Raw genomic sequence first — 23,068 nt, 5'->3', positions numbered from 1 at the left:
CAGGAACGCAGACCCATGCAAGATACTGACCACTGGTGCATTGAAACTAGGGCCCTGAAAGGGATGTCCTTAACCCCAGAAATCAGTTCGCAGAACGGGGAGGATAGGTAGGGCGGTAAGGAATCTTTCACTAACTAATGTCTCTTACAGATATATCGTTACCGAAGGTAAGTAACTTGTGCATCTGAAAGAGACACGTTAGTGATAGATTCCTTACCTTAGAAAAGATACCTCAGCAATACCAACCCTGGTGGTGGGTCTGCGAACCAAGATCACACCAGAAAGTTACGGATAACAGAACGGCCAAAGAAGCCATCTCTCCAGACTTGCCTGTCAAGGCAATAATGTGTAGTAAAAGTGTGCAGCGAGGCCCACGTGGCTGCCTGACAGATGTCTTGCAGGGGGACACCATGTCCATTGCAGTAGTAGCTGCTGTCGCCCTGGTAGAATGGGCGCGCAGCCCCACCGGAGGCTCCTTTTAGCCAGAGAATAACAGGCTGTTATACACAAGACGACACAGCGGGAGATACTCCTCTTGTGTACAGCCCGGCCTTTCTTGGTGCCTACGTAGCCAACAAAGAGCTGGTCATCCACCCAGAACTGTTGTGTACCATTCAGGTAAAATGAAAGCGCACGTTTTGAGTACAGACGGTGGAGCCTCTCTTCCTCTCTGGAGGGGTGCGGAGGCAGAAAGAAAGTGGGCATGGTGATAGTTTGCCCGATATTGAAGGCAGTAACAACCTTTGGCAAAAAGGAAGGACGAGTGCGGAGCACAACCTTGTCCAGATGAACAGACAGAAAGGAATATGCTACTTACCAGTATGCATCTGTTCTTGGCATGTAGAGCTGCAGAGTTGTACACTTTGCATAGATCGCCATCTGGTGTTGGGCCCGGATGTTTGCAGTTTGTTTTTGTTCTTTGGACAGTCTTTGGAAGTCACGAGTTCGGTGACTCCTCCTTCGGTCCGTACTGCGCATGGGCTTCGGCTCCATCCTCAGATTGTTTTTCGCCAGCAGGGAAATGATGGAGCGTAGTAATAACAGTGAGAAACCCATGTGTGTTGTATCTAAATAAGATAGACTGGAACAGATACAGGTAGCCGGGGAGGCGGGTGGGCGTGTACAACTCTGCAGCTCTACATGCCAAGAACAGAAGCATACTGGTAAGTAGCATATTGCGTTCGAGGCATATGAGCTGCAGATTGTACACTTTGCATAGATTATATAGCAGTACCCAACCTTAGCGGCGACCACCGGTATCCGTTGCAGCGGTTTCAAATAATGTCTTTAGTACAGCCTGGCCCACACTAGCTTGTTGCTTGGAGTGCACGTCTACCCAGTAATGTTTTGTGAAGGTGTGCGGTGTTGACCATGTGGCTGCTTTGCAGATGTCATCTAAGGGTATGTTCCCTAGAAAAGCCATAGAAGCCCCTAACTTTCTTGTAGAGTGGGCTTTAGGTGGAACAGATAATGTTCTTTTTGCCTTTTGATAGCAAATTTGTATGCACTTTACAATCCACCTAGCTATCCCTGATTTAGAGATGGGGTTGCCTTTATGCGGTGGAGAGAAGGAGACAAACAATTGTTTAGTCTTCCTGAAGGGTTGCGTTCTTTGTATGTAGTACAGTAAAGCCCTCTTAACATCAAGTGTATGTAGAGCCCTTGCCGCAACAGATTCAGGTTGCGAGAAAAAAACAGGTAATTCCACCGATTGATTGAGATGGAAGGGGGAAATGACCTTGGGCAGAAATTTTGGATTGGTACGAAGTATCACTTTGCTGTGATGTATTTGTAAGAAGGGTTCCTGTATAGTGAACGCTTGTATTTCGCTAACCCTCTAAGGGAAGTGATAGCTACTAGAAAAGCTGTTTTCCAGGTGAGGAAATGTAGCTCGCATTTATGCAGTGGTTCGAAGGGTGGACCCATCAGCCTTGTAAGAACTACATTTAGATTCCATACAGGAGAAGGCGGTGCCCTGGGTGGAATTATGCGTTTAAGGCCTTCCATAAATGCTTTAATAGCGGGCACCCTGAACAGTGATAAATGCTGTCTGTTTTGCAGGTAAGCAGCAATCGCTGCTAGGTGTAGGCGTATGGAAGAATACGCCAGGTTACACATTTGAAGATGGAGTAGATAGCATATAATGTGTTGTATGGATGCATCTAAAGGGTTGATTGTATTGTTACGGCAGTAAACAACAAATCTCTTCCACTTTGCGGCATAGCATGCTCGAGTGGTAGGACGTCTGGCTTCCTTGATAATATTCATGCAGTCAGGGGGAAGGTTAAGGTATCCAAATTCTAAGATTTCAGGAGCCAGATCGCAAGGTTGAGCTGCGCTGGGTCCGGGTGTCTGATTTCTCCATGGTTCTGAGTTAGGAGGCATGGGGACAGGTGCAGTTTTTGATGTGGTACTACCGATAGCTGTAGCAGTGTGGTGTACCACGGCTGCCTGGCCCATGTTGGGGCTACCAGAATGAGTGTGAGGGAGTGCTGTTGTAGCTTCCTTACCACTAATGGAATTAGCGGGAGAGGTGGAAAGGCGTATGCAAATTTGCCTGACCAGTTCATCCATATCGCATTGCCTTTGGACAATGGGTGTGGGTATCTGGCGGCGAAGCTTGGGCATTTTTTGTTTTCGTGGGTGGCGAAGAGGTCTATCTGAGGATGCCCCCACTTGTGGAAGAATAGGCGAAGAACTTGTGGATGCAGTTCCCATTCGTGCATTTGCTGTGTTTGTCTGCTGAGCAGATCTGCCATGGTGTTTTGTATGCCTGGGACGTGCTGTGCCAGGAGAAAGATGTTTTGTGGAATTGCCCATCTCCATATGCTCTGGGCTAAGCGGGAGAGCTGGGGAGAGTGTGTCCCCCCTTGTTTTTGGATATAATACATTGCAGTCATATTGTCTGTGCGAACGAGGACTGCTTTGGCTGAAATCTGTTTTTGAAAGGATTTTAGGGCTAGAAAGATCGCCAAGAGCTCCAGATGGTTGATGTGGAGCGATTTTTGCTGTGGCGTCCATAGACCTTGCATTGTGAGGTGTAGGAGGTGCGCTCCCCAGCCGAAGAGCGATGCGTCCGCTGTTAGAATCACCTGAGGAACCGGGTCCAGGAACGGCCGCCCTTTGGAAAGGTTTGTGGTGCTCCACCACTGCAGAGAGTGATGAGTGCGGCCGTCCACCAACACCAGATCCGTCAGCTGTCCCTGGGCCTGGTTCCACTGTCGTGCTAGGCACTCTTGAAGTGGACGCATGTGGAGTCTTTCATGGGGCACTATGAAAATGCAAGATGCCATCATCCCTATTAGCTTCATGAACACTCTCGCTGGGAGAGAGTGCTGAGCAATGAACGTTTGGCGCAAGGCTTGTATGCTTGCGATCCTGGCTGAGTTGGGATAGGCTATACCTTTGGAGGTGTCTATAGTGGCTCCGAGATATTGCTTTGTGTGAGATGGTACGAGGTGGGACTTTTGGTAGTTCACCGTGAAGCCTAGCTGGTGGAGCAGTTGGATGGTGCTGTTTGTGTGTTGCACACATTGGTCGTAGGACGTGGCTTTTATCAGCCAGTCGTCTAAGAAAGGGAAGACGTGAATATGTTGACGTCTGAGGTGTGCTGCTACTACAGCTAGGCATTTGGTAAACACCCGTGGTGCGGTGGTGACCCCGAAGGGGAGAACCGTGAATTGGTAATTGCTGACCGTCCACCACAAACCTGAGGTACTTCCCGTGAGAAGGGTGTATTGGAATATGAAAGTATGCGTCTTTGAGATCCAAGGTAGTGAGAAAGTCTCCCTGGCAGAGGAGTGGGAGGACTTGTTGTAGGGTGACCATGTGGAAATGGTCTGAATGTATGTATGCATTTAGAGGCCGGAGGTCCAAAATGGGCCGCAGGGTCCCGTCTTTTTTCGGTATTAGAAAATACAGAGAGTAGACCCCTAAATTTTGCTGATTGACGGGGACCTGCTCTATAGCGTGTTTTTGAAGGAGGGAGATCACCTCCTGTTTGAGCAGTGTGGAATGTTCCTGTGACATTGGACGGTGCCTTGGTGGGATATTGGGTGGGGTAGATGTTAGCTCGAGACAGTACCCTGACCGAATAATTTGGGTCACCCATTTGTCCGATGTTATGGACTTCCAGGCGTGGATAAAGTGTCGCAGTCTGCCCCCGACCGGAGTGGGATGGTCTGGGGGGAGCGAGGGGAAGTCATTGTGCAGGCGGTGTGGCAGAACGGGTGGTGTTGGTTTTGCCCCTGCCCTTATTGTTGTTGCCCCTGTATCCACCCCTTTGGTATCCCTTTGAGAAGGTATTTTGAGGAGGGGACTTGTAGGAGGTAGAGGCGCTATCGATGGAGTAGCCTCTGCCTGTACTACGAAAGGATGATCGCCGAAAGGAGCGTTTAGGGGTCTGGGATTGTAATGCCGCCATAGACTTTGCTGTGTCCGTGTCCTTTTTCATTTTTTCTAATGCTTCGTCCACCTTTGGCCCAAAGAGGTGTTGTTGGTCAAAGGGGTGATTTAGTATGGATGCCTGGACTTCTGGCTTGAACCCTGAGATCATGAGCCAGGCATGACGGCGAAGCAGGACACTAGTATTTATGGCTCTAGAAGCAGTGTCCGCTGCATCGAGGGCACATTTAATGGAGGTGTTAGTAATGAGCTTTCCCTCCTGTATTAGGTCGTGAGCTTTACGTTTGTGTTTCTCCGGGAGGTGTTGCATAAGAGCCTCAAGCTCATCGTAGTGTGCTCTGTCGTAACGCGCAAGCAGCGCTTGTGTATTTGCAATCCGCCAGATGTTCGCGGCTTGCGAGGCAGTGTGTTTACCAGACGCATCTAAGAGTTTTGATTCCTTATCTGGCGGTGGAGCCTCACCTGAGGACTGGGAGTTAGACCGCTTTCTAGCCGTGGACACAACTAGGGAATCTAAGGGAGCAGGGCCCTTAATGTATGTAGGGTCTGTGGGTGCTGCTTTGTACTTTTTTTCTATTCTAGGGTTTAAGACCCTGGCCCTGACAGGGTCTTGGAACACCTCTGCAGCATGTTTGGTAACACCCTTAAGCATGGGCAAGATGGCTGTGGACTTGTCCTGAATATCAAATGTATCCAGTAAGAAGTCGTCTTCCACTGGTTCGCAATGTAGTTCTACCCCATGGTAGTGTGCTGCTCTCTGCACTAAGTGGTGAAACCCTAGTGAGTCCTCTGGGGGAGATGGCCTGGATGGGTAGAGGTCATCCTGAGGCACATCTGGTATGTCAGGGTTTTGGTAATCCTCCCATGGGGCTGGGGTCCCTGGTGGTGTGGGGTCCATTGGGGCGTCCGCTGGATCATAATCTGGATCCCCGTAATCCGGTTCTGGGGACGGGGTCGGGGAATGATGAGGCAAGGGTGGCGGAGACCTGGGAGGGAGAGGAGGTGGAAGAGGTGGAGGAGGAGGAGGAGGAGGAGGAGGTGTAGGAGGTGGTGGGGAGGGCACTCTGAGAGGAGATGTGGCAAAGTCCCTCCGCTTGGGCAGTGGAGGAGTAGCTGGTGTGTCAAGACGTCTTTTCTTGACAGTCAAAATCAATAGCCCAGTCTTTGGATCCTTTGATAAGGTCTTTTGATAAGGATCGAGTGTAAAAAGGTCCGTTGGCGCCGAATCGTCAGCTGGCGCCGATGTTTTCAGAGCCGAGGATTTGGGTGGTTTCTCTGCGCCATGCTTTTTTGGAACCTCCTGTTTTTTCGGCGTCTAGGTAGGCTTCGGCGCCGGAGCGTCGGTGCCGAGGGATTTATGTTTGTGTTTTGTCGGCACCGAGAGTCCAGGCTTCGGCACCGGTGGCTTCGGAGTCGAGCTGGGCGTCACTTTCTTCGGTGCCCAACGGTGTTTATCGGCACCAGGAGTAGGCTGGCTCGAGCCCGAGCTGCCGTGAGACTTGTGAGGCTTCGACACCGAGCCCGAAGGTGGGGTGATAGAAGCTGCGTGTTTGGTTTTCCCCAGGCCCGAAGGCGAAGGTGTAACCTGAGTCTCTTTGGATTTGGGCGCGGGGGTGGGAGGGGGTAGAGTACTCACGACCCTCTGCGCCGGTGTGATGTCCTCCAGGTCGGAGACGTCGGCCTCAGAAGCGCTGACGATGTCTTCCTCCTGCTCGGTGTGTTGTGGCCCCGTAGCCCCGGTGTCATCTCCGAAGATGTCCGGTGGAGCCGCGGTCGATGAGTGCGCCATGGTGCGTCGAGCTCTTCGATCCCGGATGGTCTTTTTTGATCGAAAAGACTTACAGGCGGGGCCTCGTGTTCTGGGGAGAGGCAAAGGTTACACACCTGATGGAGGTCGGTGTGGGGAAATTTAGACCCACATTTTGGGCACTTTTTGAACGGAGTCCTTTCCATCGGCCGGGACCGGAGTCGAGGAGGGCCCGAAGGCCGGTGCCGATGTGTGGAATCGAGAAAAGTGCCTCTACGAGAGATGAAGGTAGATGAAGAAACTCTATGAACGAGGATTTTCCGTCGAGGCTGGAACCGTAAAAGTTCGAAGCCGGAGCACGAAGTATCACATCCGAGCCCGATGGCGGAAAAAAACAATCTGAGGATGGAGCCGAAGCCCATGCGCAGTACAGACCGATGGAGGAGTCACCAAACTCGTGACTTCCAAAGACTGTCCAAAGAACAAAAACAAACTGCAAACATCCGGGCCCAACACCAGATGGCGATCTATGCAAAGTGTACAATCTGCAGCTCATATGCCTCGAACAGGAGGTTTACAGGAAAGAGCCTGGAGCTCACTCACGCGCCTAGAGGAGGTGATGGCAACCAGGAAAGCAGTCTTTAAAGTTAGTAAACGAAGAGGACAGTTGTGAAGCGGTTCCAAGGGAGCGCACATCAAATAGGCAAGAACCAAATTCACGTCCCACTGCAGCATCACAAAAGGAATAGGAGGGAAATGGTGAGTAATGCCTTTGAGAAATCTATTCACAACAGGGGAATTGAACAGAGAGGGCTGATCAGGTAGCCTGAGCAAAGCTGAAATTGCAGAAAGGTAGCCCTTAATAGCGCCCAGAGCAGAGCCCTGCCGGTGCCAAAGAAAGAAGGAACAAAAGGACTTCTGAAAGAGGGGCAGAAAGGGGCTCCACAGCCTTTGCTGCGCACCAAGCCACAAATTTGTTCCACCTGCAGGCGTATACAGATTTAGTTGAGGGACGCCTGGCTGCCAGAATGACATCACAGACTTCAGGAGGCAAGTCAAATGGAATCAACTGTCGCCACTCAATCTCCACGCAAAGAGACAGAGGCTGGACAGGTTCAGTGGAGGACCGTCCGCTGCTGAGACAGAGAAGATCCTCCCGAAGAGGCAGTCAGATCGGGGGATCCACGCTCATACTGAGTAGATCGGGATACCAAACTCTTCGAGCCCAGTCCGGGGCCACAAGAAAGACTTGGGCCTGGTTGCGCCTGATCATCTTCAGCACTCTGGGTAGAAGTGGTATAGGCGGAAAGGCATACCATAGACCGCAACTCCACTTGTGACGAAAAGCGTCGCTGAGCGAGTGCCACCTTGGAAATTTCAACACGCAGAACTGCTGACATTGCGTGTTCTCTTCGGTGGCGAATAGATCTAACCAAGGATCTCCCCACTGTTGAAAGAGACCTTGCGCCACCTCAGAGTAAAGACGCCATTGATGATCTTTCATGCACCTGCGGCTGAGTTCGTCCGCCCTGGAACCTGCCAATTGTTGAACCACCAAGGAAATGCCTTGATGTTCCAGCCATGTCCAGAGACGCAGAGTCCCCTGACATAGGGTCCGCTGGCCCCGTGACTCACCTCGGCGGGTCCCACGTTCGCAGCTGCGCTGAGACTGTTGCTGCGCAGGCCTGTGGCTCTGAAACAAACGTGTTTGTGCGCCCCTTCCTTGGCCACACAAGGAACGAAAAGCAGAAGCCGAAGGAGTGCGTGTGGCCGAAAGGCCCAAGGACTTGGCCGTAGCTCGCGAGTCCTTAAAGTGCTCAACGCACTATTCGCCTTGTCGCCAAAAAGGCGAGTGCCATCAAAAGGCATGTCCATCAGAGTGTTCTAGACATCCCCGGAAAAGCCAGTCGTCCTCAGCCAGGCGTGACGACGAGGGGCTAGGGTCATCCGACGTCCCTATAGGTTAGTCTCCGGTGTCAAAGTTTAGATATTCCTCCAAATGATCCCAGACTGCCGGTAGTAAAACCTTGTGACTGAGTAATGTATCATTTAAGCACACATGCCACTTGAGTGTCCTATTCTGTTGCATCTGGCACAGTACTAGGGAGTGATCTGAAACGGAAATAACCCTCATCCCAGCATAAGAATGTATTGTCTTGAAAAATAATGTGTATTCTGGCATAGGATTTATGTGAGGTTAAGCAGCAGGAATAGTCTGAATGATGCTGCATGCCCGCCACACATCTATTAGACCCACCTTCTCAAGCTCATGCAATTCATCTCTTTAAATCATGGCTGTTTCCCCCAAGCAAATGCATGTCCATTCTTGTCACACTAGCATCAAGCACAGAATTTCAGCCCCCTTCACCCATATTCACAGGTCCTTAGCCACATACCTCCTTTTCTCAAAAATGTCTTTTCAATAGGAGCCACTAACCCCTTTAATCAGCATAACTCTCAACAAATGAGAACCCCACGTGGTGAGAAAAGCACCGCTACACCTGCCATTTTAGTGTTCGCAGTAGAACAAACCCTCCATACATCCCTATGTAACAGATGCATTGCCCGCAAGGGGCAGATGTGTGTCCTTAGCTTCTTAAGGGAATGTAGGGTCATCTAGCATTTACCATAGCATTTAGCCCCTGCATATGAAAGCAGATGATCTGCAGGGACCTCTCTCTATATGTTTCTGGCAGTTGGGATATCCATCTCTCTCATCCCTGTGGAAGCCCTTCCTTAAACTTTACAGCCACTCAATTTAACTTCTGAGCCCTCCACACCACCCACATATCTAAACCACATTCAACAATTATGCTGTACATTAAACAGAAGTCCTCCCCTAAGGCTTACCTAACAGTAATCCTCTTTCAGGGCATTAGTGTGACAGTTCAAACAGTGAAGCCCTCGCCACTGCCTCCCTGCTCCCAGTCTGCAGTGCCTATTTGTCAAATTGGAGCTGTCAAACACGTGGCCACCCGGGCGGCCACATGTATATCTGGCCCTCTTTCTTTGGTGACTGGCCCACTGTGATCGACTGGTGTATTGATGCAGGTCTCTCCTTCCTCATGGAATCAATGGATGGTCTGGCAGTACTCTTTTTTGTGATGTTTTTTAAATGATCAGGATGGGTGTGGTGCCTGGCTTTTGTCTTTCACGGTTTGGCAGTCCGAAATGCACTACCTCCGATACTCTCAAAATATCCTTTGCTTCTTTTAGGGATCTGTTTTGCTATCTCTGGCTATTCCACTAAAATAAATGACTTGAAATGCATGGCCACAGTGGACTAGGGTACAGGGATCAACTCAGGAAGATGATATTGAGGAACCTGTCTCAAACGCTAAAATTAAATGTGGAAAAGGACATAACTCCCTAGAACTGTGGTTTATTATGGATGTTCTTGGGAACTTAGCACATGTTCTTAGAGGAGCACAAATACTTCACTAAATCACAACTAAGGCTACCTTTTACATGCTTTGCGCCTTTAGACCAAGAAGCCGGTTGATGCCCCTTCTCATGTTGCTTGAGCTCTTACACCATTGGCAGAGAATTGTTGCATCAAGATAAACTGATGATGTGTATCACATGGTATGGGGAAAGGGAAACTATTTAGCTATTTATATAGACAATATAGGGCTTTGCATGGGAGACTCACAATGCTCTCCAGGGTCTGAATAAGAACATGGTAGAGGTGTTTGACATAGATATAGACTGGACCATTAGCAAGGGGGCCATCAGTGGTGTTTCTGGTATAAGGGAGAGGTGCCGCAAACTAGAGATTGATAGATTCAAGTACCTACGAAAATTTGTGTTGAGAAATGAAACTGCAAACTGAGGGACACAAATTATAAACCAATGGTACCAAGACTTCGACCTTTGGAAGACAGAAGAGGGAACACAATAGGAAAAGCAACTATGACTCCCCATTTTATACACATGCTTAAAATACTCTTTACAGCTCAGACAATTTATCTGCAAAGTGCTAAGCATTTTCTGTAATTTAAGAGGTGGGTGGGGCGCGCCAGTAGTTCTGCAGACATTGAGTGGAAGGCAATAGATGCTATTGATGGGAGGGAAGAATACGAAAACACCATTCTAGACAGGTATGATACCACAAAGGTGGAAGCTTCAGAAAATGGGACCCGAATCCAGCATTTGTTTTAAATTTGAAACAAAGGTTCTTGACTAATCGAAATAAGAACATATCAGTACAGAACCCACTGGAAGACTGAGTCTTACAAAAGAGATGCCCCAGATTCATAAAACAAAGTAGAAGTATGCCAGATAATGTTGCTATGCCTAATGGAGAAATGGGAAACAGACTAGGTAACTTAGGTTCCTCACAATAGAGAGAAAAAAACTCCGTAGGAGAGTGGCTACTCCCAATAAGTTTGGATAAGCACAATTCACGGTCCTTGACAAATTACTCAAGGGAGAGATTACAGTAAATGTGAATAAAAATGGTGATCCCAAAATCCTAACGGACATGCTGAATATAGAGACTTATTTCGTGGTGTCTGGGGCTCCACATGCACAATCCTACTAGGTACATCTTACGCATTAGTAAGGGAGCATATTGAGATAACTTTCAATCACTGTAAATCTATAATTGATGTCAAATTAGAAAATTATACTAGCGCCTTCCTTCTAGTACCACTACGCGAAAGAGTCCTGGTCCTGTTTTATTGTGTAAAAAACAATAAATGCCCACTGATGAAGTAGTGGATGTGCAAGAAGACCTGTAAAAGAACTAATAATGTTTAATGTAACAATATGAAGGGCCCTCCTACGCCCTATAAATAATGTGTGTCTCTCGGCCGCGCCGTCAGCGCGTCCGCGCCCAGCCGGCCCTAGGCCCGGTCACTATGCCCAATTCTCCCTCAGGCCGACGTTTCTACACCAGAGACAGGCTCATGGCAATATTTCTTATCGTCAGTCAGTTGCCGCATATCGTAAGGAACTGCACTGGCTACCTGTGGCCAGCCGTATTCAGTTTAAGATCCTCACTCTGACTCACCGAGCCATTAATGATCGCGGACCAAACTACCTAAAAAAACGAGTTTCAATATCCCGGTCCATCAGATCTCTGAGATCCAATGACCTACGCCTTCTGATCTCTCCCCGCTTTAGACTATCTAGAATGGGTGGCAGAGGATTCAGTGTCATTTCTGCAAAACTATGGAACTCCCTGCCAGTCGATCTCAGATTCTGCCCTTCCGAATCTATCTTCCGGGCCAGACTCAAAACCTGGCTCTTTTCCAGACTCTGATTTATCATGCCACTTCCCCTGTTTGTTCCTTCTCTCCCCTCTAAGACTCAGGTTCTAGCGCCGGGACACCCCTCCGGGGGTAGCTGTGCGCTTTATAAGCTACATAAAATAAATAAAATAAAATAAATTGCACTTAATCCCTCGAAAAACATTAAGTGTAACTACACCTATTCAGGAGAAAAACCCTTTACTAATTGTGACCTCTGCAATCCGGCCCTTACCACCGTAGAATGCCACGGCCTACAGCTCGGTCTCATTAACTGTAGGTCCCTTCCTAAACATTCCCACGAGATCAACCTTCTTGTCCAGGATCATGCCATCGACATTCTGTTCCTCACGGAAACTTGGCTCACCCCCTGCTCTGATTCTGACATTGTCAACGCGCTTCCATCTGGCTACCAAATCCACTCTCAGAACAGACCCCTCGGCAGAGGAGGTGGCCTGGCAATAATTTACAGAGAGCATCTCTCCTGCAGAACCAACGACGGTAATATCGACGAATGCAAAAGTTGCCACTTTGCTCTACAGATATCTCCCGCAACTTCCCTTTCTGGTCTACTGATATACCGCCCGCCGGGAGCCCCAGCCAAATTCTCAAGCGCCCTTGTTGATACAGTCACCCAGATGGCAACCATTACTCCCAATTTTCTAATCCTGGGAGACTTGAACCTCTATCTACTAGACCCCAAGGACACAACTGCATCCAAACTTCTCCTTGACCTCACGTCTTTTGGCATCCGTCTAGTGAACTCAGAGCCCACCCATGACAAAGGACATCTTCTGGACCCCATTTTCACCAATATCTCCGACCTCAAAACCCACACTCCTTTCCCCCTGCTATGGACAGACCACTTCTTGATCCCCATTTACTGGCATTTTCCTGTCCCATCCACCCAACCGTCTAAAACCCGGGTAACTGACCGACGATGGCACAAACTCTCGCCGGAAGAATGGGCCGACACACTCAGGATCACCCTTCCCCCCCGGCCTCCGACCCAGTCACTGCGGACATCCAGTTCAACTCCTGGCTCACACACTCATTGGAGGACCTCCTCCCTAAAACCACCATCTTGAAACGAGTCAAAAGAGTGAACCCGGCTCCCTGGTACACTCCTGAGCTTAACTTCTTACGTAAGGAGTGTAAAAGAACAGAGCGCTCATGGAGGAAGGATAAAACCACAGTCAAAAAAGTCGCATTCCGCACCTCCTTAAAAAATTATAAACTTGCCCTACGTAATACCAAAAGCATATTCTTTGATGAAAGAATAAAAAACTCCTCCTGCTCCGCCAGGGAAACCTTCATCATCTTAAAAGAATTACTCAAAGTCCCAGATCCGCGGCCAGAGAAACTTCCAGACTCCAATACCTCTGAAGAGAAATGCCACAAATTGGCTAAATTCTTTGAAGAGAAAATTCATAAAATTCTCGCCTCCCTACCTCCAGTCGACCCCAGTCTCAATGATGAGGGCTGCACTAAATCAGACCCAATCACCACTCACCTAAACTCTCTCGGCCCGGTAACTATCGAAGAGGTTTTAACTACGCTAGCTACAATCAAAAGCGGCTCCCCTAGCGACCCGGTGCCCCTACGTATTATAAAAAAAGTGGCTTTCACGATCGCCCCTCCTCTAACAGACCTCATCAACTCATCACTGCTCCAGGGAAAAGTCCCCCCAAGCTGGAAAGCGGCCGTCGTCAAGGCACTCTTAAAAAAACCTTCACTTGACCCCCTGGACCTGGCCAATTACAGGCCAATCTCCCTCCTCCCCGGAATCAGTAAAATTACTGAAAAGTTAGTCAATAAAAAGCTCTCGCAGTTTCTGGAGTCTAACAACCTGTTCAGAAGCTCGCAAACCGGATTCCGCCCAGGTCAGGGCACGGACATCGCCCTGCTTGCGGCAGTGGAGGAGACCAGAGGCATTCTGGACGTAGGAGGATCAGTGGCAGTGATCCTCCTGGACCTCAGTGCGGCCTTCGACACTGTTAACCACCGAGTCCTAATCCAGCGACTCAGAGACATCGGTGTGGAGGGCACTGCCTTGACCTGGTTTGCATCATTTCTAGACCATCGTTCCTTCCAGGTCTGGGAGAACGACGCCCGCTCCCCTGTTACTCCCCTCCAAAGTGGAGTGCCCCAGGGCTCCTCATTAAGCCCGACATTATTTAATGTCTACATGTCCCCATTGGAGGAGGTGGTTATCCCGTTCGGAGTGAAAATCATCAGCTACGCCGATGACACTCAGTTAGTGGTGTCTCTATCGCATCCCAACCACGAACCATCTAACCTCCATAGCTGCCTCTCCGAAATTCAGGGATGGATGAATAGTTCATCGCTGAAACTCAACGGAGCCAAGACAGATATCCTACTCCTGGGTCAAAAGGGGCTCTCCCTTCCACTTAACATCTGGCCCTCTTGTCTGGGTGAACCCCCGCTCCCCAAGACCGAGATCAAGAGCCTGGGAATCTGGCTAGAAAAAGATCTGTCCTTCAAGACCCAAGCCAAAAAAATCGCGGGGACTTGCTTCGGGCTCCTTAAATCTATCAGGAAAATTCTGCCCCTGCTCCCTTTCGTCTCCCAGAAATTGCTCATCCAAGGCCTTATTCTCACGAGGCTGGACTATGGCAACGCCATCTATCTGGGTGCCCCCGAAGCAACCTTCAACAAACTGCAAAGGATACAGAATGCCGCAGCCCGGCTTCTTACTAACACTCCGGCTAGATCCTCGGCCAAACCAGCTCTGAAGCACCTTCATCAGGCCCTACAAAGCCACAAGATCCCTTCGCTCTAACCATGAACATCTTATCGCGATTCTCAGAGTAAAGAAGGCACGCACTGGTGGACGGCGTTTTTCTGTTAACGCAGCCCGATTGTGGAACGCCCTCCCCCGTAATCTTAGGATGGAACCAGACTATCTCCGGTTCAGAAAACTTCTGAAAACACACCTATTCCCCTGATCCCCTTTCTTTCTTCCGCTATCTCCCTCAGACTTCCCCCCTCTCGACTGTCTTGGTCTTAGCGCTGGGATACTTACAGGTTACTATGCGCTCTACAAAACCCTATTAATAATTAATAATCAAATTGAGTGAGAAAAAGTTAAAACTGATGAAGTATCTTTGCACGTCAAGGTGGAAAAAACAACAGATTCAAGAGACTTACAATACCATGAAATGTATATATTCAACACTATGTTTTATACTTCTTAATGTAATGCTATTGGCCAGCCAGAGGCAATGCCAATTATCAATAATAATAGAAATAATTGGTGGTCACCAGAGTTTTACGAAATGTCAATAAAAGGTATTCATTATAAAAAAAGAAAGATCAGTTGTTTGGGAATCAGAAAATAAGGAGGGCAACTTGGGAGTTCACAGGGGAATAAGTGGGAAAGTTCTGAGTTGGAGATCAGAGAAAGAGCGAGACAGACTTGGCAATCAAAGAAGAGTCAAATGCAGTTTAGGAGAATCTAGAAGGCGATTGGAGGATCTGAGAAGATAAAGAAGAAACTTGCACACAAAAGGTAGGAAAGAGCAAGAGCAGTGTTTCTTAAGCCGTGGTCCGAGGCCTACTCAGGGTGACCTTTGAGGTTTTACAAAATTGAATAATATTAAAATCAATATATTTAAATAAATTAAGTATATAGACAATTAAAGAAGCAAAACTGAAAATTACAATTTTTATGTATTGTTTTGAGGTTCATATCATAAGAATTGCTTAGGTCGGGAGTTCCAGACATCCATTACTAACTCAGTGGTCCACAGAAGTCTAAAGGTTAAGAACTGTTGAGCTAGAGAATGAATATGCTACTTACCAGTATGCATCTGTTCTTGGCATGTAGGGCTGCTGACATTCATATCCGCATTGGCTGCAATCCCCGCGTCCGTAGTTACCGTCCCACCCCCTTCTTCACTGTCCAATCTGTGCCCGTTACCATGACGCTGATATTTCCCTTATGTAGAAGGGATCTCGGCTTCTCTTCACCGGCTTCGGTTGAGCTCCGCACACGTCCGTGGCGGCTTGATGTACCTTCGGAAATTTGGACCACGACTCCCCTGACCTGCTAATCTGTAAGTCCACACACACCCCTCCCTCACCCGACTCCCTTTTCCGTATCCTGCTGATCATTCGGTACTCGATTAGATCCTTATTCCTTGATTTCTCTATTCACATTCACAGAATACACTGAAGCGCTCTTGTGCGCTCCCCCTCCGGTTCCGCAGCTGCGCTCCTGCCAGCGGTAAGTTGACAATGCGTTACCATTGCTCCTCTTCCCCTGCTCCTTTACCCTTCTTCCCACCTCCCCCGCTTATTTTACCCTCTTGTTCCCCAGAGACTCTTAATTCACTTGAGTCCCCTCCTGATGTCTCACCTGGACACATCGTGACTTTCTCGTCTATCTACCCGGAACCCTCATTGACAGAGTCCCCCTCCCCCGGGCCACAGGTAGGCGCGAGTCGAGATTCCCCTGTTTCCTTTACCTTCTCAATGTCCTGTTGACCTCCGCTCCGATATTGACCTTTATTTTATACAGCACTCCCTGAAAATTGCGACCCTGGTCCTGAGGATGATCCTAAATAATTAAGGATCGAAACGTCGTCGACCTGTGCCCATCAGCTCCAAATCCTTTTGGCGCTCTTTTGATCTTTTGGTTCCCTCAGAAAAAAACTCTTTGAAAACTTTCAGATGAACAATTGAAATCGTTGCTTGGAACCTTTAATTTGTACATACTCTGTATATACCGTATTGCGCCCCTTGCTATGGTTTTCTTCACTTTGTCACTTGCGCCGTCACACTTATGTCACGAGCACATTGTACACTTTTTTTCTTAGGGTTGTTTTGGTATTTAGACCAAACAGTGCTGTTATAATATGTTGACTCTTTCGTTAATCTTCTCTAAATATATGACGCCTATGGGCGCATTAATCAAAGTATTTGCAGCCTCTTTTTCTCTCTGTGTGTTTGTAATGTCTTGTACATACGATTGCAAATAATTCAATAATTCCTGCTGAGATATTGTTGCAATTACAGCGACATTCATATCTGTGCATAGATCGCCGCCTAGTGTTGGGTCCGGATGATTGCATATTGTTGTCCTGGAAGAGTCTTCGAAGTATCACGAGATAGGTGGCTCCTCCCCTGGACTACAGTGCGCATTGGCATCCTCTCCATCCTTAGATTGTTTTTCGCCTTTGTGGCAGTGATGGAGTAGAAACAATAAGTGATGACCATGCTATACAGTAATTCTGAGTGCTGCAGCCGCTACAGGCGCCGGGGAGGAGGGTGGGCGATATGAATGTCAGCAGCCCTACATGCCAAGAACAGATGCATACTGGTAAGTAGCATATTCAGTTCGAGGCATGTGGGCTGCTGAATTCATATCTGTGCATAGATTATATAGCAGTCCCTCCATTAGCGGCGGCTGCCCGTGCCAGCTGCAGCAGTCTGAAAAAGAGTTTTGAGAACCGCCTGTCCTACAGCTGCCTGCTGTTTTGAGTGTACATCTACACAGTAGTGTTTGGTAAATGTATGTATAGTGGACCATGTGGCTGCTCTACATATTTCCTGTAAAGGAATGTTACCTAGGAAAGCCATGGACGCCCCTAACTTTCGTGTTGAGTGGGCTCGTGGGGGAATCGTTAATGTGCGTTTAGCTTTTTGATAGCAAATTTGAATACATTTAACGATCCATCTGGCTATCCCGGCTTTGGAAATGGCGTTGCCCTTGTGTTGTGGAGAAAAGGCAACGAAAAGTTGGTTTGTTTTCCTAAAATCCTTTGTTCTGTCTATATAGTACATGAGGGCCCTCTTTATATCTAGTGTATGGGGCATTCTCTCTGCGACATTTTGTGGATTTGGAAAGAAAACAGGCAGTTCAATAGTCTGATTCATGTGGAACTGCGATATCACTTTAGGCATGAATTTGGGGTTGGTACGTAGTACAACTCTGTTTGCGTGAACCTGTATGAATGGCTCTTGAATGGTTAGTGCCTGGAGTTCACTAACTCTTCTTAACGAAGTGATTGCCACTAAGAAAGATACTTTCCAGGTGAGGAATTGAATCTCACATGAATGGAGAGGTTCAAAAGGTGGACCCATTAATCTGGTGAGGACCACATTGAGGTTCCACACTGGTGCCGGTGGGTGTCTTGGGGGAATCACTTGTTTGAGTCCCTCTAAGAAGGCTTTGATGGCAGGCACTCTGAATAAAGAGAGGTACTGCCTGTTTTGAAGATAGGCTACTATCGCGGTTAAATGTATACGTATGGAGCTGTATGCCAGATTGCATCGGTATAAGTGTAAGAGGTAACAGATGATGTTTTGAATGGATGCATCCAGCGGGTTAATGTCATTGTTGTTGCAGTAAATGACAAACCTTTTCCATTTAGCCGCATAGCAAGCTCTGGTTGTGGGTCTTCTGGCCTCCTTGATGATATCCATACATTCAGGTGGCAGGTTTAGGTAGCCAAACTCTAAGACTTCATGAGCCAGATTGCCAGGTTCAGCTGTTGCGGATCTGGGTGCTGAATTTCGCCATGGTTCTGCGTTAAAAGTGCGGGTGTGATCCGCAGCCTTTGATGCGGCACCACGGAAAGTTCTAGAAAGGTGGTGTACCATGGTTGGCGTGCCCATGTTGGAGCAACTAGGATGAGTGTCAGTGAGTGCTGTCGCAGTTTGCGTGCCACTAGCGGTATTAATGGCGCTGGGGGAAAAGCGTACGCAAATCTGCCTGACCAGTTCATCCATATCGCATTGCCCTGCGACTGTGGGTGCGGGAACCTGGCGGAAAAGTTTTGGCATTTTGCGTTTTCCCTTGTGGCGAATAGGTCTATCTCTGGATGACCCCACTGTTGGAAGTACGGTTTGAGTACTGATGGATGTAGCTCCCACTCGTGCATTTGGTGGCTGTGTCTGCTGAGCAGATGCGCCATCTGGTTGTCTTTGCCTGGGAGGTGTTCCGCCATGAGGAACATGTTCCTTTGAATGGCCCACTTCCACATGCTCTGAGCCAGATGAGACAACTGTGGAGAGTGTGTTCCTCCCTGCTTCTGTATGTAGTACATGGCAGTCATGTTGTCCGTCCGGATCAACACGACTTTGTTGCATAAGTGTACTTCGAATGCCTGATGGCTAGGAAGATTGCCATCAGTTCCAGAAGGTTGATGTGCATCTTCTTTTGCTGTGTCGTCCATAGTCCCTGCACTGTGTAATTGAGTACATGAGCTCCCCATCCCTGGAGAGAGGCGTCCGCCGTCAGTATTATTTGCGGAACAGGCTCTTGGAACGGTCGGCCCTTGCAAAGGTTTTGTGGATTCCACCAATGCAGAGAGTTGTACGCCCGACCGCTCACCAACACTAGGTCTGTTAATTGTCCTTGAGCCCGATTCCATTGACGTGCCAAGCACTCCTGAAGCGGGCGCATATGAAGTCTCGCGTACGGGACTATGAAAATGCAGGAGGCCATCATGCCTATCAACTGCATGAACACTCGCGCTAGAAGGTAGTGTTGAGGTTTGAACTTTGCGATCAACAGTTGCATGCTGTTGATCCTCACTAAATTTGGCTGAGCTGTGGCTGTCAGAGTGTTTATGGTTGCGCCCAGGTACTGGCGTACGTGTGCGGGTTGAAGATGTGATTTTGGGTAATTTAGTGAGAATCCTAGACTGTGAAGAAGGTGAATGGTGAGGGACATGTGGCTGGCACATTGCTGGGCTGACTTTGCCTGAACAAGCCAGTCGTCCAGGTAAGGGAAGACGTGAATGTGCTGTCTCCGTAGATGTGCAGCCACTGTCGCTAGGCACTTGGTAAAGACCCTGGGTGCCGTTGTTACTCCGAAGGGGAGAACTTTGAACTGATAATGGTGATCCTGAATAGTGAACCTGAGGTATTTTCTGTGCGATGGGTGTATGGATATGTGGAAATACGCATCTTTCAAATCCAGTGTGGCTAGGAAGTCTCCCTGACTGAGTAACGGTAGAACCTGCTGTAGGGTGAGCATATGGAAATGCTCTGACAGAATGTAGTGGTTGAGGGGTCTCAGGTCTAGTATAGGTCTGAGAGATCCGTCCTTTTTTGGGATTAAGAAGTACAGAGAGTACACCCCTGTCCCTTGTTGGTTTACGGGCACGACTTCTATTGCCCCTTTTTGCAGCATACTTAGTACTTCCTGCTGCAATAATGCCAAGTGCTCTACGGACATAGGACGGTGCTTTGGCGGTATGTTGGGTGGAGTGGACGTTAATTCTAGACAGTAACCGTACTGGATAATTTCCCTGACCCACCTGTCTGTGGTGATGGACTTCCAGACTGACAGGAACTGTTGGAGTCTCTCCCCGACAGGAGTTATGTGGTCGGGGGGCAGGGAGAAGGCGTCACTGTTTGTTTTTGGGGGAGGACCTGGTGTTGCCGTACACACGTCCTCTGCCTTTGGTGCTGGATCCACGATATCCACCTCTATTGTTTTTATCATAGGTACTTTGCGTACCCCCTTTATTGTACTGCTGCTTGGACCCCTGACCTCTAGCTGCTCCTCTATTCCCGGGGCGACGAAAGGAGCCACTCCGAAACTGCTGCGACTGCAGAGCCCCCATTGATTTTGCAGTTTCAGTGTCTTTTTTAATTTTTTCGAGGGTAGTGTCAACCTCGGGGCCAAATAAAAAGTCTGGGTTGACCGGTTGATTTAAGATATTGTTCTGAATTTCAGGTTTGAAGCCTGAGATTCTTAACCATGCGTGCCTCCTCAACATTACGCTTGTGTTGATAGCCCTTGCTGCAGTGTCGGCTGCATCCAGTGCGCATTTGATGGACGCATTTGTAAGGAGTTGTCCCTCTCTGATAAGGAGCTCTGCTGCCTCTTTGTATATATCTGGCAAGTGTTGTAGCAGTGATTCTAGTGTGTCATAGTGTGACCTATCATAACGGGCCAGGAGTGCCTGGGTGTTGGCAATGCCCCAGATGTTTGTCGCTTGCGCTGCTATCCTTTTGCCTGATGTCTCCAGCACTTTGGACTCCTTGTCGGGGGGAGGAGCAGCACCCGTTGTTTGTGAATGTGCTCGTTTGCGAGCATTAGCAACAACCATGGAGTCTAATGGTAACTGACCCTTAATGTACATAGGGTCTCCGGGTGCAGGCTTGTATTTTTTTTCGATTCTGGGGTTCAACACCCGTGCCCTGGTTGTTTCTTTAAAAATGTCTTTTGCAGGTTTCAGAACTCCCTTCAACATTGGCAGAGTTTTGACGGTTTTCTCAGAGGAGGCGAACGTGTCCACTAAGAAATCTTCCTCTACAGTGTCAGAATGGAGTTCCACTCCATGATTGGCAGCAGCCCGTTCTATGAGGGCATTAAAGGCAGCAGTGTCCTCTGTGGGAGATGTCTTTATATTATAAAGCTGCGTGTCAGGAGTATCTGGTGCGTTACCCTGGTCGGTGGGGTCATCCCATGCCTAATCTGGGTCTTGCATGTGATCATCAGGATCGATATCCGCCGGGTAGGTGGTATCATCCCCTATATAGTCCTCTCCGGCGTCTGCCTCTGAATGCGTAGGAGAAAAAGACGGTGGGTCCTGAAGGAAGGGTTGAAAGGTTTCATGAAGCACTGGTGCGGAACCTGCCGGCAGTTTTTGTTTCAAAGGGATCTTGTATGAGTCCAAACCCTTCTCTGGTGTGATTTAACGCTTGCGGAGTATCAGCCTACCAGTGTCGGCGTCGATAAAGTGTGCCTGTGAAGGCTCGATATCGATTTGTCCAGTGGATAGTGTCTGTGTTTGGTGGACACGTGTCCGAATTTCGAACATTTTCAGGGCCTTGGGTGGCGACAATCCAAATGTGATGTGCGCCGGCGCCGAGTGTGCTTTTGCGGCCTTGTGCGTTTCGGGACCCCACGTAGGTAGGAGGGTTGCCCGGTCCCTGATGCGTTGCAACGACGCTGAGACCTGTTGCAAGGTGAACGCAGATGGAGCTTTGGAACCGATAGGCACCTTGGAGGCAGGCGTCGAAGCGGTATCCGATTTATTCCCAGTCTTTGGGTCGTCGATCCGAAGGTGGGTATCGACACTCCTTGGAGCCGATGATTTGGCAGGCGCCGTACCCTTTGATGTCGACGCAGACGGATCGACCACCTTGACCTTGGTGGGTTGGGCCGTAATCTTCGGTGCCATAGGCCGAGGCGCCTTGTGGGGACCGAGGGCCTTTTTCTCTGGCTCGGCGGCGGAACCCGTCGTAGTGAGCTGGGCACCGAAATCTCTTTTGGTGTGTTCGGTGCCGATGACCTGTGCCGGCGTCGAAGGAGTGGAGGGCTTCGAGGCCTTCGATCCGATCGCAACCAGTTTCACTTTCGGTTTCGATGTAACCGGTGCGACGGACGGTTTCGGTTTCACTGAAGGAAATCCAGTCGTCTTCGATATTAATGGCTCCTGTGAAATGTTCGAGGCCGGGCCTTGAGGCGGGGCTGAAGAACTGTGTGACTGATCTTGGGTAAGGCCCGCAGGCGATCCCTCGACCGGAGCCTTATGACGACTTTGTCTATCGGCCTCCGTATCGACGGGCTGGCCTAGCTCTTCGCTGGAGCCATCTTCCTCGGCCCCAAGGGCCTCATTGTAGTCTCCTACCTCGTCGACGACGTCTTCGTCCTCGAAGATCACCTCATCATCGTCTTCCGATCGGGATTCATGTTCGGAAGCGTGGCTGGAGTCTATGTCTTCTACGCTCTCGGCTTCCTCATCCTCAGTGCTGAAGATGTTGACCGGGGCAGGCGCCGATTGCTGTGCCTCCAATCTCGCTGCCTGTCGATTCCGCAGAGTCTTCTTCGAGCGGAACTGGGCGCAGGCCATACATTTCGACTCATCATGATCCGGTGAGAGACATTTGTTGCACACCGGATGGACATCGACGTGTGGGTATTTCACATGGCATAAAGGACATCTCTTGAAAGGAGTCCTCGATTCCATCGTCGAGCGGTGATCGATGTTCGGACCGAAGCGGATCCGAAAAGCGTGAAGAAGGTACTAAAACACAAAATAAACTGGTCGATACCGAACGCAAACAATACAGACGAGATCTAGAGGCCTTTTGGCCTTAAACTAAAGTTTCCGAACTTGAGCTAAGATAAGCACATCCGAACCCAATGGCGGAAAAAAACAATCTAAGGATGGAGAGGATGCCCATGCGCACTGTAGTCCAGGGGAGGAGCCACCTATCTCGTGATACTTCAAAGACTCTTCCAGGACAACAATGTGCAATCATCCGGACCCAACACTAGGTGGCGATCTATGCACAGATATGAATTCAGCAGCCCACATGCCTCGAACCTATTGATGTGACATATAGCTTGGCTGATGCCCCCAATATCTTTAGGCACATTTGGGTTCACCTACTGAAACACTCTGGGGCAGATCAATTCTGCCCCTTGTAACACCATCTCTCCCCACTCTGCCCTGTTGGAGGGGGAAGGGAGGAAGTATTTTGGACAGAGAATGGATGCAGAATTTAAAGGGCAGAGGGAGCCAATATATCTGGGACAGAGTAAGTAATGCTTTGTCTCACTCACCACATGCGTCTCCTTTGATGCCTTTGCTACTGCATCCCCACGCTCCAAGAAATACCTGAAGACAAGCATGAAAAGTGATAACAGCAGCCCACCAATCAGTAGTTTATTTCA

The 23,068-nt window shown here is 48.9% G+C and overlaps 1 protein-coding gene across 1 annotated transcript in view; it reads right to left on the bottom strand.

The window, feature by feature from the left end:
• Positions 1–23,068, bottom strand: part of LOC146862960 (proteasome activator complex subunit 2-like) — a 174,874-nt gene that overhangs the window by 5,334 nt on the left and 146,472 nt on the right. Inside the window, exon 9 of the mRNA XM_085642332.1 lies at positions 22,958–23,012. Within this exon, the coding sequence (XP_085498458.1) occupies positions 22,958–23,012 (55 nt within the window). The remainder of the gene's footprint in view (positions 1–22,957; positions 23,013–23,068) is intronic.

This window comes from Triturus cristatus, chromosome 2_2 (assembly GCF_964204655.1).
Source record: "Triturus cristatus chromosome 2_2, aTriCri1.1, whole genome shotgun sequence".
Taxonomy (NCBI): Eukaryota; Metazoa; Chordata; class Amphibia; order Caudata; family Salamandridae; genus Triturus; species Triturus cristatus.
Note: the sequence above shows the minus strand (reverse complement) of the source record. Positions and strands in the feature narration are given on the sequence as shown.